Source organism: Mustela erminea, chromosome 16, assembly GCF_009829155.1.
Source record: "Mustela erminea isolate mMusErm1 chromosome 16, mMusErm1.Pri, whole genome shotgun sequence".
NCBI lineage: Eukaryota > Metazoa > Chordata > Mammalia > Carnivora > Mustelidae > Mustela > Mustela erminea.
In genome coordinates, this window is record NC_045629.1 from 59,885,692 (window position 1) to 59,903,218 (window position 17,527).

General features: G+C 32.9%; 1 protein-coding gene across 5 annotated transcripts in view; it reads right to left on the minus strand.

Annotated features, from left to right (window-relative positions):
• The window catches only part of CSMD3 (CUB and Sushi multiple domains 3), a 1,246,643-nt gene that overhangs the window by 967,612 nt on the left and 261,504 nt on the right, over positions 1-17,527 (minus strand). For all 5 annotated transcript variants that reach the window (XM_032316321.1, XM_032316320.1, XM_032316319.1 and 2 more), the window contains exon 4: positions 927-1,121. In XM_032316321.1, the coding sequence (XP_032172212.1) occupies positions 927-1,121 (195 nt within the window). The remainder of the gene's footprint in view (positions 1-926; positions 1,122-17,527) is intronic.

Sequence of the window (17,527 nt, forward strand, 5' to 3'; positions counted from 1 at the left end):
TGTTGTTTTCTCTCTCATTGGTTAAGTGAAATAAATGAATCTCAGAGTTGATATGATTTGCCTAAAGTCACTCCCATAGTCATTGTCAAAGCCGAGATAAGAAGTCAGCTGTGTCTGATTTTCAAGAGTCTTCCCAGCTTGTACTTGGCAGCCACATGTTGGAAAGGAAGCTACAAAGTAACTGAGACCAGCATTGGACATTCCTACCTCGCATTCATACAGGAAGCAAATGCCAAAAGATAAAAGAGATACAACTCATTTATCTTTTCCTTTGTTCAAAAAGTAAGCTCACGGAAAATGATAAAGGTCTCCAAAATTTCTGTGGGGAAGATTCATCCATGAATTCGGCTTCCATTGAACATGCATCTTGCAGGCACTGTACTTTGAAACTTTGTCCACATTAGAGTATTATGGTTTTCCCCATAATACAAATAATCTTTATCAGTATCAATTAAATAAACTATATAGCATTCTTATTTCACAAATTCCCAAATGAAGTCTTCCACCAGATATCTTGAAAAGATTCATAGATTTAATCAATACTTCAAAATGAAAACAAAATTATGATTTTGACAGACTAAATTAAATTTCTGAACATCATAAACTTCATGTTTTTCTAACATAAATACAAAGACACATTTATACACAATGCATAAATATGTATATAGACATGTATTTTACTGTTTCATTTCACAAGTAATATTGTCTTATTTTTTGACAAGCATTTTTTCTAAACTTGTCATGTAGTATATGTATACACAAACATGTAGATTTCTTTCAATCTTCAAATTTTATAAAAGGAATAAGCACCAAATGGCAAACATATTTTGCAATTACACTGTCAGATTACAACTCTAACTTTTAAAATGTTTTTATCATGTCAAACAAACATTCAATCAGCATAAAAATAAATATTTTTTCTTTACCTCTGCAGATAGGAACAGGAAAATCCCAGGAGGCTGTATTCACTGAATTGGCTATACAGGTGAGTTGAGGGTGGCCATCAAGAATATATCCAGTAACACAGCTGTAGCGGATCTTGTCCCCAACGTCAAACCGCGTACCATATAATACACCTTTGGGTGGAACTCCCGGGTTTCCACAAGAGCTACTCTGCAATTCTATAAAAGGGGGAGAGAAGGAGAATTTACAGTTATCTTAATACCTATTTTAATGTTTTAGATTTTAAGAAGTTTATGTAGATACAGATGTCTCTTTTCCTTGCAAAAAGTGTCACAATAAAAGGAAATATCTTCCCTCTCAACACATGTAACACAGAAGTATGGGAAAAGAACCAAATTTTACCAAAAGATATTGGGTTTCATTCTTTGTATTAGAAAAATTTAAATATTTTATATAATTTTTCTAGCAACTTTAAAACTCAACATTACTCATATTTTATAGACATTAAAGCTAAGAATAATACCATTTATATGACTTTTTCAAAGTTACATTCTACTTACAAAAATAAACACATTAAGTTTCATTAATATGCTCTCATTACTTTGATGCATCTGTTTAACTCTAAACCAGAAGCATTTCTCTGAAAACATATGTGTAAATTTTTGGTGGAAACTTTTTTTTCCACTTAAATAAGAAAAATATAGTGCAGTAATGAAATGGAAATATTTTTGAAGTTGAAGAGACTGGCTAGAATTCCCAATTTGTTTAACCTGAAAATATAATAAGAAGTGCATACAGTTGTCAAGTTTTAAATAGATGAATATGTTAGGATATTGATTGCATCTACTGTCTTATTTCATTAGTTAATACTAAAAGTATACAAGTATACAAATGTAAGACATTTTTTAAAAATATATATATTTTTTTAATTTATTTGACAGAGATCACAAATAGGCAGAGAGGCAGGCAGAGAGAGAGGAGGGAGCAGGCAGTGAGCCCGATGCAAGGGTCGATCCCAGGACCCTGAGATCATGACCTGAGCTGAAGGCAGAGGCTTTAATCCACTGAGCCACCCAGGCACCCGCAATGTACAAGATTTTTTAAATGATATTCATTTCAGAGAAAAATCCAATTTCACTGTAAATGAAATCCCAAGAAAATATATAGAAATAGCAAAGCAGAACTTAATGAGGTTAAGAATTATTTTTCCCAATATTATTTTCTAAATTTTCTATTACCTTTATATTATTTCATACTATAAATAAATGTTAATACAAATACAAACTAATGAATTACTGAGCTAAAAGATATTCAAGTTTGAATAGGCAATAATTTAGTTAATGATATTATACAAATGTTAATTTCCTACTTTGGACAATTATGTTATGGTTACATAGCTAATATTATGGGAAGCTGGATAAGAGTATAGGGGAATTCTGTACTATTTTCACAATTTAACTGAAAGTCTGAAATTATTGCAAACTAAAAAGCTAAAAAACCACTGCAACACAAAAATGAAGTATGTTTCCATTTTACCTTGATACCCACCCCAGTTATATAGTTAGTAAGATCCATGCAATGTTATTTAATATTAAGCCAAATACCTGTAAGCCAATATAATATGGAAAATATCAATGACAGTAAGTAAAAATACCAAAATAATCTATAGGTCTAATTTTACAAAAACAACAGCTATTTATAATTAAGAAGTGTATACAGAGCTGAAATTTTATATTTTTACCCATAATAGGTATATGGTAATTTTGGGAGTGTTTCCTAAGTGAACATGATTTTTTCTGTATAAATTTTTCCATGATAGTGAAAGAAAGAATCAGTGATAAATTTCAAATGAAGTCAGTTTAATCAGTGAAAAATGCATTGACAATATATAGAACTTGAGTTACATATATAAAGTATTTACTTTTAGTTTAGGACAATTACTTTAGAGTATGAAACCTAAAACAGAAAAAAAACAAATGACTAATATTAATTACATGCCAATGGTTTCTATAAATAACAGGCAATATCCTTAAGCTTCCTCTGCATTTAAAAATACACCATAAACTGATATCTGTAAAATACTGTAAATATCAGTAGACAAGGTTAATGATCTCTAATATTTCAGTTTTCTATTTTTCCAAAACATATATTTTCATTTTCAGAAAAATTTAAATACATTATCTGTGAATTTTGAGTAATCATTAAAAGTACTTTTGAAATATACAGTTTATTTTGAAATAGGAGGGTTTTTTTTTTTGAAAATTCATTTCATTGAAAGATGAGATGTTTACTGCAAGAGACGGTGAGGTTAATAAGTTTTGATAAAATGAATGAGCATTCGATCCCTTGAATATAGTAATAACAAAGGAAATTCTTTTAATGAAACTACCACTTGTGGCCTTAGAATCAATCCACTGCTTTACCTCTCACATCCTAAAAAATAATTAAGGTCAGGACTTCAATTATCCTAAAGTTATATATCTAGGAGAAAAAAGCAGTTTTCAAATTATTTCACAGGAAGCAGTTAACTAGAGGAATGAAGGGAAAGAGAGAAGAAAGCTCTAAATAGTTCTTATACTCAGATTTAACTTTGATTTAAGTGAACAAATAAACATTACCCAGAACAAAGTATCTAAATCAAAAATGGAAAACATAGGAAATGAGTCAATGAATGAATAGCAGCACTGGTTGGATTCTTAATACGTGACCTAATCTAGTATCTTCCTTGTGGCTGATTTATTTCTATTTCTAATTCCTAAGACAGATAAGAAGTCAGACTGTTTCAAAATAAAACTCAAAAAATAAAGTTCTAAAACAAAGCTTGTTCTCGCCTTCAGGAAATTCCCACTTTGGATTTCCCTTGTTTTTTTGACTTTCATAAATAAAAACTACCCATCATTCTCTATAGACTGAGTAGCCCATGAAGACAGGTATGAAGATGTTTCTCATATTTAAGAGATCCCAATTCTATAGCCACTGTGCATGGGTTCCATTTTTTGTCTTCTCTCAACCCTTTAACTTGGGACTTGTCCCTAAGCTATGTCCATTTTAAGACAAAGAGCCAAGGATGTGTTATTAACTGAAATAATTATATAACCCACTACAAAAAAAAATGCTATTTCTGATTCACATTTTAGTCTTAATTTTTAAGAAAATAAACAGTGCTTCAACTCTTAAAATTAATTTATTATTTAATATGACAGTCTAGAACTAGCTAAGTTAGACTAATTTTTAGGCATTTATTTCTACCAGCTATCAAGAGTTTGAATTGCAGGGGAAAATGAAGACACTGTCTACCATGTTTAGTAAAGCAAATTATAAGCTAATCATTAATATACATGGTACTTACAATAAGTGGTGATTTTGTTTATCATTCTTAAGGAAAATAGAAATTGAAATTTAAGCAATAAAGAATTTTTATAGTAATTCATCAAATGTATCTACAAGGTAACAACATTTTGCTTATCACTTCACTGTGTTCCTGAAGCAAATAATTACATATAAAGGGCAGAATTCCCAGATTCAGTTATCTTCTTTCACCAACAGATGACACGAATATATGGACTGAAAAGTTTATGTGATTAAAATAAAACAATTGTAGAACCTGACAATATTCTGATATTCCATAAAGCAAAGATTAAAATGGGATTGGAGTGTTCTGAGAGTATTTTAAAGTTATTGCAATAATACTATTATTCAAATACTGATCGATCTTTTAATGCAAAAATTATACTACAGCCTTATTTGAATTTATTCTTGGAATCTCTGCCATGAGATTGTGTTTGTAGATAAAACAGAAAAGAGTCAAGTGTTCCCCTGAGTGGCATAGTCGGTTAAGAATGTGCCTTTGGCTCAGGTCATAATCCTGGGGTCCTGGGATCCAGCCCCAGAGCAGGCTCCCTGCTCAGCGGAGAGTCTGCTCCTTCCTCTACCTCTGCCCCCTGCCCCCAATTGTTCTCTCTCTCTAGCCTGCTCTCTCTTTATTTCAAATAAATAAATAAAATCTTTAAACACACACACACACACACAGAAATACTCAAGTGAATAGTTTAGTGAATTGAGAAAATTCCTGGAAAACAAGTCTAAAGACTTTACACTCAAAAAATATTTCTGAAAATGGCAAATACCCTTTATATAAGTTTACTGCTCTGTCCAAATGATTGAATCAAATTAAACATCATCTGTTTTTGCTAGAAATATCTGTATTTTATTTATTCTCTCTTCTCATATTGAAATTATCAGCATATAGTATGAAGGCATTTTGGCAATATAAACCATGCTAAAGAGTATGAGATTATTGATAAAGCAAAAAATTACTTGAGGAAGATCCAAGATAAATAAAACTCCAAATGGAGATTGGAATTTATTGACACTCCTCTGTATTAAAAAGGAAAGGAAATTGTTGAAAGGAAAGGAAATATAACTATAAATTACTTAGTAACTAATTTATTGAAGAAAGGAAAGGAAACATAACTATAAATTACTTAGTAACTAATTTATTCATCAGACGTTCTTGAGGGTTATGGTTAACTTTGATGCTCTGTGATGTGTATCATTTAAAGCAACACCACCTCCTTTGCCTTCTAAGAATTTACAGCTTGAAAAAGTTAATAGCCTTAATTGAGATCAGCTGTGAGTCATCCTCTTTTCCAAGCACTTAGGCATTCATAGTCCTACTTATATCTCACAAATTACCCAATGTCATATATGGTTTTCCCTGTTGTACAGAAAGAGAAACTGAGACTCAGATTAAGTAACTTTCCCAAGGTCACCCAACTAAGAAGTAGATTTGTAGTTCATGCATAGATGTCTCTAACTTGGAAAAAAGAAAAGAAAAGCCTTAGGTTGTTTCACAATTGTATGTTGTTGTCCATGAAAAACAGATATTCATTTCACAAGTGTTTATTAAATGGCTAATATGGACAGTATTCCGGGGATATAGTTTTGCAAATGACATACATGGCCCTGCGAATTTATCAAGTTGGTACTGACCAAGTCAATTAGCAAGTAATTACACAGCATTAGTTATAATATCGCAAGTGGAATAATGGAAACATACAAAGTATAATGAAAGTATAAAATTGAGAAAACTTAGTCTTGATTAAGAGGAGGTCTGAAAAGAAATTCCTGATTAAGACCGATTTAGGGGCGCCTGGGTGGCTAAGTGGGTTAAATCCCCTGCTTTCAGCTCAGGTCATGATGCCAGGGTCCTGGGATTGAGCCCCCTGTCGGCTCTCTGCTCAGCAGGGAGCCTGCTTCTTCCTCTCTCTCTCTCTCTCTGCCTACCTCTCTGCCTACTTGTGATCTCTGTCTGTCAAATAAATGAATAAAATCTTAAAAAAAAAAAAAGATTTAAACTGAGTTCTGAAATAGGATAAGGAATAAGCTGGATTTGAAAAAAAATAGTTAAGTGGGTTCAAAATTTGGAAATGGGAGAATCAAAATACTGTAATAGTTATTAGATTTGGCAAGGTTTTATGGGTAAAGTAGGGTATACACTGGATTGGAAAAAGTATTTCAAAAGTGTTGTCCAAAGATAGGTTCATGTAGTGAATACATAAACTATGCATAGGTTCTTAATTAGAAAAAGGAACCATTTCTGTCACTGAATATTTTTTGAAGGAGATACTCTAAAGCTCTATAGAATGATTCAGAGTGAATAATTGAAATCTATTCTAAATGCACATATGAGCAGAGATTTTCATAAGTATGTATGGTATGTACTTTGTGAGTTTACTAATTGAATAGTAATTCAATCTTGAAAATAACTGGTAAACAGGACCATGAAAATTAATTATTAAAAAAATGAGAGGTAAGAATACTGTATGCATACTATTTGTACCTAAGAATATCAACTTTATAAAGTTGTTAATGTGGCTATATAAAACAATATGGAAGTTATTTATATGCTGAACAACAATGCAATCAATACATGACAGGTATTTTTATTAGCTCAACAAACTGCAAGTTTATTTTTATTATAGTCAATTTTGTATTTGAGACATCTAAATTAGGTGTGATTAAGTTATGATCTATTAGAGGTAGGGCCATGTCTTCAATAAATGCTGATTAACTACATTCGATCACTCCTGATGTCTTAAAAATTAGTCAAAAAACAGTAATTTAGTCTAAGGTAAAATTCAGTTACTCCTCTCTATATCATAAATCCAAATCCAAATCTAAATCCAAGCTGTAATTCAACTCTTGGTAAGATATTTATACAACCAAATTTGCAAAGAGTTCCTTATGGGTGTCATTGATTCATCAATTCTTTTATCTCTTAGTTGATATCATATATGAAGCACTATGCCAGGCACAGTGATTATAAAAAGATACCTGGTCTACTGCATCCTAACAAACTCCAGATAAGTTAAAAAAAAAAAGTTTCAAATACTTTTGAAAAAAACCTTAAATCCTGAAAGAGAGTGTATATCAAGGACTATAAGAGAGGTTTTATCACATTTTCCTTGGAGAAAGTCAATAAAACTCTACTAAGCAATTTAGAAAAAGAGGAGTGATTTATACTAATAAACACTTTACAATAACCTTGGCTTTTAAAAAATCCCCAATTTGTTAGGAGCACATGGATAATTGTGAAAGGCAAGATATTTACCAAAATATCAAGAAGAAAATCTGACCTTGAAAATTAGGAATGAAAATCGAATGAAAGGATAACAGATACCATGACTACAGAATTGCATAATTATTCAGTCAAATAGATGAAGCATGATCCTGCTGAGATCAATTAACAATGCTTTAAAACACTGTAAAATTATGTCTACTAAGGGAAGTAAAACCAGGTTGTTTGTACTTCTTACAGAAAATTAATCTCAAGTTTTTTTATTTCCCAGATGATTAAAAATAATTTAGGGGAACATAACATCAAGTTGAACCACCTACTACCTCTCATCCTGAGACTTCAAAGCACTTAACCAACTAATACATTTTCCAACTTTTCTTGTGGTACAAAGTGTTCTTTTATTGAAGATATTAAACCATTCCATTTATATAGGATATAAATGGTGTCATTTGAGAATTCACTTGCAGACTAGATGAGCAAATATTTTGTGAATATTTTGAATCAGCTATTGCATCTATCCTGTTCCCATGGATTTTTACTTCAGTATATATGACTGAATTTTTTTTTTTTAAATTTGCTTCCTCACTAGACTGTGAGCATCTTGAGAATAAGGGCTCTAATTCATCTTCATGTATTAAGAATTTAACACATTCTGTGGTATGCTGTTGACAAGCCAAAAAGGATTGCTCAGTTAATTGAGTTATTTCCTCTAATAGAAAAACATAAAAGATGATCATCACACAGAGTTTGTAGGAGTATATATTTAGAGACAAAATAGAGTGGAACCAGTAGCCTAGAAAAGAGCTGTAGGCACATCATGAACTAAACCTGTGTCATAATAAACACTGGGACACTCTGCCTGCATGTGATTTTAGAGATCAAATTATATAATTGTGCCATTTAAATCTTTTTTTTAATGAAAAATTCATTAACTTTTATAAACCAGTTCTTAAGCATGAAAGTTCCTAAGCTGCTGGTCATGTCACAGTCCTTGCTGGGATGTTGGGAATGAAGCAAAAATTAAGCCACATTTGCCATTGTAAAAGTTATCTTGAAGCTTCATAGAGGTTTAGATTTGGCAATCAAAAGGACAAATACTCATTTTTTGTTGCTATTATTTTAACTTAACAAAAATAATTCGAGCAAAGTATTGGCTGCTGGAGAAGATGGAATAACACTGCACCTGTAGAAGGATAAACCGACACTTTTCAGTTCATCTGTTTAAGAAGAAAATAGATTACGACAATGATTTGGCTATGATGAGGGGAGAATGCATACAGATTACAATGCATTTTAAACAGCAACAGAAGAAAAATCTACTGTCACTATGTTTTTTTTTTTTTTTTTAATTGAAGTAAATCCTTGGGTAGGCTGGCTATAATGCCAAGGGAAGGAAGGGTGAAGTAGTAAAACAGTTAGTGTAAAAACCAAACACATAAAAAGTTATGCTGTCTAGGTAACACTATTCTGTTTTGATACTGGTATATAGAGCCCAAAGGTGACATAGGTAAAAGTTTTTAGAGACAGATCAAGAACAATGGTCACATACAATGGAGAAAATCCATTGCACAATATCCAAGACTAGCAGTTGCTGGTTATAGGCTTTGGATCTGTGAATAAGAGGCAATTAATGTTCTTAAGTTCTTTCAATTTCAAATATCTGTGGGGTTTTTTTCTTACAAAATAAATTTTATCACCTAAATTGAACTGATGAAAAACAATACTATATTTTTATTTTGTAAACTACCAATGTATTAAAATAGATGGGTAGAGAGGTTATATTAAAAGATATGATTATTTAAACCTAGCTATGGCCTGTGTAGCTACCAGATTTTTAACAAAGCAGAAGAAATAAAAATACAGAATAGAAACATATTAGCAGCCATCCTCACTTTGAAAGTTTCTATAAATGGAATAACACTGCATCTGTATGAATTGCATTTGAGAACTTGATTCAGAATAATAGAAAAATATGAATAGACTCCCCTCTCCTATGACAGAATTGGGACAAGTATCTGTATTAAGACTTTTGGATAATTTAATTCTTTAAAAAGATGTGTTAAGCTGATTATGGATAATTTACTGGGTTACTTATTCATCCAATATGAGTGAGAGATGCCACTGAGTTTCAGCAATTAATCAATCACCAAATAATTACTGAAGCTTGAAGTATAAATGTCAAAGGGATATAAAAAATAGGACACTGTTTCTGTTCTTTTGGAACTTATAACTCAATAGGAAACATAAAACATGTATAGTATGACCTTCTGGCAATTAAATAATAAAATGGACTCCAGCGTTGAATTTTTAAAAGTTACCTATTATATATTTATACAAAAGGAAGAATACTGTATAAAATAAAGGAGAAGGATTTTAGTTGGAGAAGACTCAAGAGAAGAGTCAAACAAATCATAAGAATAAAGGCAAGAAAGAGAAATGCACAAGATATGATCAAGGGTCATGTGCAAAATAAATGGCCTATATAGAATATTATACATAAGAGGAAAAATAGACTGAAATGTAAGAAATGAATCTTAGGGTCATACTTTGGAGAGCCTTTAAGTTAGTTGTCTTAGCATCCATGATATGCTAATGCAGTCCTAAAGGCCCCATAATGAAATGGCTAAAGTAGACAGCAGTTATTCCTCTATGTGACTCTCTGACTGGTGAGGCTGGGAGAGATCAGACTCTGCCTTCAGGTCATCAGGGACTCAAGATTTCTCCCACCTTGCTTCTCTGTCATCCCCTTGGGCCTTACATTTGTAAACTGGGTAGAACTGGATTTCCAGAAATGTGGAATTCCAGGCTACCTTGAATTCAAAGGATACTGGGAGAAAGGAACTCTCCCCACCTTTCCTTTGCTCCTGACAAAGCTCCTTCGCGTTACAAAATCCCATTCAAATTCCAAAGTTTCTGGGAAATTCACAGCCTTTCCTCCCCACACACCCCCCCATTAAGGCCAATTCTAGTTTCTTGTGGATCAGTACCTGTTAGAGCAGAAAAGGAGGGTCAAAATGAATATCCCTGTGTGGATAAGAGAAGAAAAGGAAATATTCCACAGACAATTGTCAAGAAAATAAACAGAACATATTAGACAGGCATTATGATCTTCCTACCCTAGAAGACCCTGGAACTGTTCTTGAGAAGATAATCCCTTATGCTGTGTCTTCCGCTATCCCCTGGCATTTCCTGTTGACTAGTTCTTACTTGTCCACGTTCTCTGTGGCAAGATCTGAAGTGGGTATGGGAAAGCAGAGTCTCCTTGGGGCTGATACCTTGCATCTGCAGGTTTGGTACTTGAAAACTGCTTTAAGAACTGAACAATCAAAGGGATTTGAAGAGGACTTCTAGGATTTATTGGCTAAAACTCCCTCCAAAACTTAATAGGAACTAAGTCATTTTCCAGTTATAACTGTTTCCAGTTATTTTCATGTGTCAGTGACCAGTCTCCACCCATCTACAACCATGTCTCTCATCATCTTTTTAATTGGGACTACCTTGGAGTAATCTGAAGCAAGATGCCTGAGCAGGAATGCAACATGATTTATTTCATCTTTGCCCTGGGGCTGCTATCCACCCTTTGACTAAGCTTAATAAGAGACTCTGCTAAGCCTTCTTATCCCCTGCTGTACAGAAGCCGTTGGCTTTTCCAACCCAAAAGTCACCAAAATTTTAGACTCAATTTCCTTCCATCTCTTTTTAAAACTGTCCAACATATGCCTCAGCTGTTGGCTGTGTCATAAAACATTGTCAAAGGCAACCAGGAACAGGCACAGGCTTTAACAATGTTACCTTCACTCTTTTGGACTAGACTCTCAGTGCTCTGGCTTCCACCTTGTCACCACATTTGCCATCACACAAAACAGTCACCAGCTGTGCAGTTCATAATGCTTCCTCACGGCTCTTCCTGACCACAAAACAGTAACATGTGTTGTATGCATTTCTTTTAACACACCACTTCCAGAACAAATATTTCATCAATGTCAGACACAAAAACCATTGTTTAAAGCATTAAGGAAGTTAATATAGTTTCTAGGAACAGGCTGTAGACTGGACCTCTTGATTCATAGAGAATTAGCCCAATAAGAGGACTGTTCCCTTGAAGACTCCCTGGGAATTAAGTTTACCTGGAGTCACTGCCACCTCACCAGCAACCTCTTAACAGCAGAAAGAAACAAGTTTTCTTACCCACAGGAATCTGGACAATGTTGGAGAGTGATTTAAAATTGCAACATAGATAACAAAACCCACAGTGAGATTCTGCAGGAAAGCTGCCTCTTACTAAATTCCATGTTTCATTCTCTCACAAACAGTGCATATCCTTTGAGGAACTTAATTCACATTCACTATAACAAAGTCTCAGAAATGTGGTTTTTACCCCTGATGTTGTCTTCTTCTTTTTTTTAAAGATTTTATTTATTTATCTAGAGAGAGAGAGAAAGAGCACAAGCCAGGGAAGGAGCAGAGGGAGAGGAACAAGCAGACTCTGCAATGGGCTCAGAGCCAGAGGTGGGGCTTGATCACATGACCCTGAGATCATGACCTAAGCCAAATCCAAGAGTTCTATGCTCAACCAATTGAACCACCCAGGCATACCTTTTTCCTGACGTTTTCAGTTAGAGAATGAAGTAGAGACTGACAGAATTTATCTGATCATTCTGCCTCATTTTTAGGTCTCTCCCTGTTGGAGAGTTTATAGGTTAATGCTTTCAACATACCTCCATATTAACCTTCCAACTTGGCTTACAGAAGAAAGTCCCATTTCCTACTTCATGGTTAACATCCTCCACAATCAGCCCATTTACATTTCTTCAATATCTCCCTATGCTCAACTACTCTATTTCAGTCAAATATTACCTGCTCCCCCAATATATCAATGTATTCTTGTTTCACAGGTTTGTACATTTGAAATAGCTCCTATTTCTTCTCTGTCTACAAATATTTCTATCCTTAGAGACCTAAACCAATTCCTACCACTTCAGTAAAGATTTCTAAACCCTCCAGTCTATGTTGATCATCTTGGCTCTTGAATCAAAAACTTTTTCTATTATATTCATTGATCACTTACTCTAATGTCTTAAGATATCTCAATTTACCTTTTATTATTTTCCTTTTAAATTCCATAATGTTCTCTATCTTCTAATGTGTAAACATTTTGTAGTCGATTGACTGGTGACCATAATCAAGGCAGATATTGGTTTTTAAAGGGCATCTTTAAAATCACAAAGTCTTTAATTCAGATACACTGGGCTCTTGATATTTATTTGGTTAAAGAACTAGCTTATTTCAAAAAACTGGAAAGTTAGGAAAATAAGATATGTCCAAATTATTTCAAATTCCTGTGGAAATTCAATTCCCTTTGAGAAAAAAAGTTCTGAGTCCCATATTGAAAAAAAAAATTTTTGAGAAAACAATCTTTGTAGGGACAGGATTGGTAGGGAATTGGAAACCAGGGCCTTGACAGTTTCTAGGATGACAAGGAATACAAAGAATCCTGACTATCTTATTCTTTCAGAGTAATGCTCACATTTCCTCCCTGCAGGAACAGCTCTGAAGGTGTGCAGAACAACTACAAGCAAATAAAGGGGTTTTTTCCAGCTAATTTGCATTCTTGCAGCTGACCTTATCATCAGGAAATGAAATATAGTGAAAAAAAAAATGTTCTGAATCCTATCTGTACCCTTTATTAGTATGTGGCCAGAGAAACTTTTACTCTTCAGTTTCTTCTTTGGTACCATATGCATTACCGAAATTTATTAGGGCTATTTAAACAAATTAATAGGGACTCACTATGATTTTAACTATGTTGTGAGTTTCAAAGTAGTGCCATATTTTATCATTCATTTAATGGTCACTTGTTCCACACTGAAAGGATCCGCACATGAACTCATTCTCCTCAAAAAATATGTATTTATGAAGCTTGAGTTCATTGAATATGATTTCATTCTATTCAAACCACATCACATTTCACAATGGCAAAGGTTTCCCAACAATGCATTTACATCGTTATTCAGTTCATTTATCTTCACTGAGATCTTAACATTGAGAATGTACTTTACCTTTCTAAGCATCAACATCTACTAATCATGCTAACTAGTTTTGTTACTGGTTATAGCTCATGGTATAGCACAATAGAAATTGCTTCACAAGAGCTATGAAAAACTAATTGAAACCAATTATGACAATTATCTCTCTGTTCAATTGCTTGCGCTAGACTCTTTCCTCATACCATACTGTCAGACTGCAGACAATTTTCGCTGATGTGACCTATCCAATTGCATTTCAGGCTTTATTCAGTGAGCATGCATACTTCTGATTAAAATTAATAGAAGCTATGCATGGTTTGAGTGAGGACTAGAGTTATTAGGATTATAATATGAATATAAGTGAGAATTAAGTATCATTTGGACCTTCTTATTTTAATTAAGTACCCAAACACTTTTAATCAAGCATATAATTAAATTTAAGGGGAAGTGCATTGTGTGCTAATTGCCATTGATTATTAATAATATGCTTATTTATGCATGCAAACTCTATAATGACATATATCTCCAAACTCTTTCTGAATGACAATAACTGAATTTTGCATAATGAAACTATTTATGAAATGGAGTCCTACAAGAAATGTCAGATGAGAAAATATGCAGATCGCAGAACTCTTCCTTCCTAACTTTTCCTTTTGAAAAGTTAGAACATATCCCATGAACTCATATGGAAGAACACCTCTAAGATCGAATTGCTGCTTTCCCCACTTCTGTTTGGGGGAACAATATATGTTTTGGGGTTATTTGCTCTAAAAAGAAGCTAATCTTTACTTTAGCTTTTAAAAATGGTCTTTTAAATTTTGCCATTATATACATTAAGGAATGATTTTTCATTGTATGCTTTAAATTTATTCTTTTCTTATATCTGTTTATTCACTTATTATCTAATGGTGATTTGTTACGCAATTTCTACATGCTACGCATTTGTCTAGGCACTGTGGATACAATAGTAAGCAATGCATACCCCCCTTCCTCATAGAGTTTGTGAGCTAAACGTGTGTGTAGTGGTAGAGAGAGCACACAGATAATAAATAATACATAAATAGTCTAAAGTATTCTTAGACAATAAATGTTAAGGAGAAATATAAAGCAAAGAAGGAGGATGAGAAGAGGAAATAGAAGTTTTACATATGTTAGCTAGGGAAGATTTCATAAAGATGGTGACATTTGAGTTAAGAAAGATCTGACCAGATGAGTAGCCAGTCATAAGGATATTTGGGGAGGAAGTAATTCAGGAAAAGAAATTGCGAATGCAAAGTCCCTGAAGCGTAGACTTTTTAGGATGTTCAAGGAATAGTAAGAGCCCAATTTTGTTGGTGTGGATGGACTTGATGGAAATTGGGAGGAAATGAGATCAGAGAGTTAAAACAGGGCCAGCCAGTATAAGACTTTGAAGCCATTGTAAATTTATTTTCAACTCATTCATTTGAAATCTGTCTCTTCAAAAATAAGTTTATACAGCTATTTCCTGATATGTGTTTTTTAAGATATTTAATTATCTCCTCACAATGGAAGAGATTTACTGTCTTTTAACACCCCAGATCATTCCCCTTCTAACATACACTTCTCATAAAATTTTGGTTGAAATATTCAATTAAACCTCATAAGTATGTAAATGCTATTCTTAGGATTCTTAACCAAGTTATGCATTATACTGATTACTTATATGTCTTAAAGAAGTTTGTTTTTTCTAGTTAATGATTTCCCTTATTTTTATTTCAGGCTGAGAAAAATGTCAACTTAAAACTCTTTGCCAGTTGTCTGAATTTCTTCCCAAACACTCAGATACATCAAGCATTCAACATCAACTCAATGAAGAAAAATTTTCAGAACTTTCCAATCTCCATCTGGGCAAGTTGATGTCTACTGCATGTTTCTAGTACCAGGAATTATTTTGGTAATTCCATTAAACTGTCTTCTTACTTGAATCTGTCTTTCCTACATCCCATAATGTTCTCTTTGTTATAATGAAACACCAGTAGCTTCCTAAGAATGTGTTCTCTGTATAAGAGACAAATAATAAGAGCTGTATAAGAGACAAATAATGCACACCTATAAATGTCTTCATATCATGCTCAAACTCCATGATAATTTAGAAGAGTTACAGAACTCTAGCATGGAAACCATTTACATTGGGACTTGCAAGGCAAAGCAAGACCCTGTTGATGTTTTGAAAACCAATACCATTCTGAATTTTGTCACTTTGATTTTGAGCTTGTTTTTCCCTATTTTTCTTGTTAAAATTTTATATATTTATATATCATGATATGGATTATAGTTTTGTGTTATTTAACCAGGAACAAATTTTCAATTATTCTGGAAACTTGTTGGGCCCTTTTAATATGAAAACTCAAATCTTATCATCTGCTTTAGAAGGAAAAAAAAAATGGATTTTTCCCCCTTTATTTTATCAGTGATCTCTTTTAAGAATGACTTATTTGAAGACCCTATTGGACTGCTTCTCTGATTATAATTGCTACAATTAATAGTACTCTATATCGTCTTTCCTAAATCCTGTATCTGGTTTTCCCCTTCTTTCTCTGAAGTTTTCATCAAATTTGCCTTTAAATCCATAAATTTTTCATTTTTATTTCATTTTTTAGAAATTTCTAAGAATATTTCCTTATTCTCTTTCTACAGCATCATGTTCACGTTTTATATCTTTTAGAAAACACTTATATTGGTTTTTAGGTTGATTTTCAAAGTTTTCCTTTGCTTACATAGAGTCTGTTTCTTTTAAACTGTTATGTTCTTTTTGTTTGGGACATCAACATCTACGCTAGAGAACTTCTTCAAAAGTTAGAAGTAATTTTTACTATTATTTAAAACTATTTAAGAGCTAAATAGATGCTCTGAGTATATGTATGGTACTTGATACCTGCAGACTACACTATAATTTCCTTGATTGTTTCACTGAGACACTAACTAAGTCAGTATCTTTAAGTACTTCCTTTTGAGCTGCTTATACTCTGCATAAAAGAATCTTTTGTCATCTTGGAGAGTACAGAGCTGGCTGCCAGTTTTCTGTGAGTTAAGTGATGAATAATGTATGTGTGGAGGAGGGGTGTCAAAATTTTGTAAAGAAACATTCACTTAATCCACCTAGTTTTTTGTATTGGGTCTTTCTTTTCAGCTTTATCTGAGACTCACTACCCTGAGTCTGTTTTACCCATTTTACCTGTTTTAAAGAATAAACTTAAAATATTCAGTTAGGGTACAGAAATGGAAGTCACCAAGCTCATATTTTTGGCCCTCTCACTTCTTCTTAATTGGATTTTCAACTAATGTTGTTTTAAGCATGAATTTCACTGCCTCTTTCAGGGATACCTGGTGCTACCAATTCTTGAGAACTTCTGGACATTCTGAGGTATAAATGGGATTGCTTCTTGGCTTTCCCCACTAGTGAATTAGGATTGAAGCTTCTGCTGACTCCTGAGTCTGTTACTACTGGTTCATCTGATAACTGGCTCCAAAATACTGTTTGGTTTTAATCCTCTTCCATTATCTATAGTCTTGTAAGTTTTTGGCATTTAAAAACCTTCTATTTTAGATGTGTGTAAAGAGAAAGTAACAGTCAATGTATTTGATTTTTTATTGTCATACAAAACTCCATACACTGACCTCAAATATCAAATGAAAAATGAGAAATTAACTACAAAATGGATATCACTTACTAAACATATAAGACATTAGGTTATAGGTAGATAAAAGCCCTGTATAATCCCAAATCTAAGAGGTTTCTAGTGATATATATTTTAAATATGTAAATGTATTTATAAATAGGTATAAACATATTTATAAATAAATATGTACTGTTATAGAGGATTGAAGTCATTAAATTATCAAATATGTTGGATTTACCTGTATCTTAAACTCATTAATTTAAATTAACTGGGATGTACACACTGTTTCAAATTCTGAATCTGGAGAAACATAAAACAACATTAAAATTTTAGGATGGACTGCCTGTTAATATCTATAACTTTCTTTGAAATTTCAT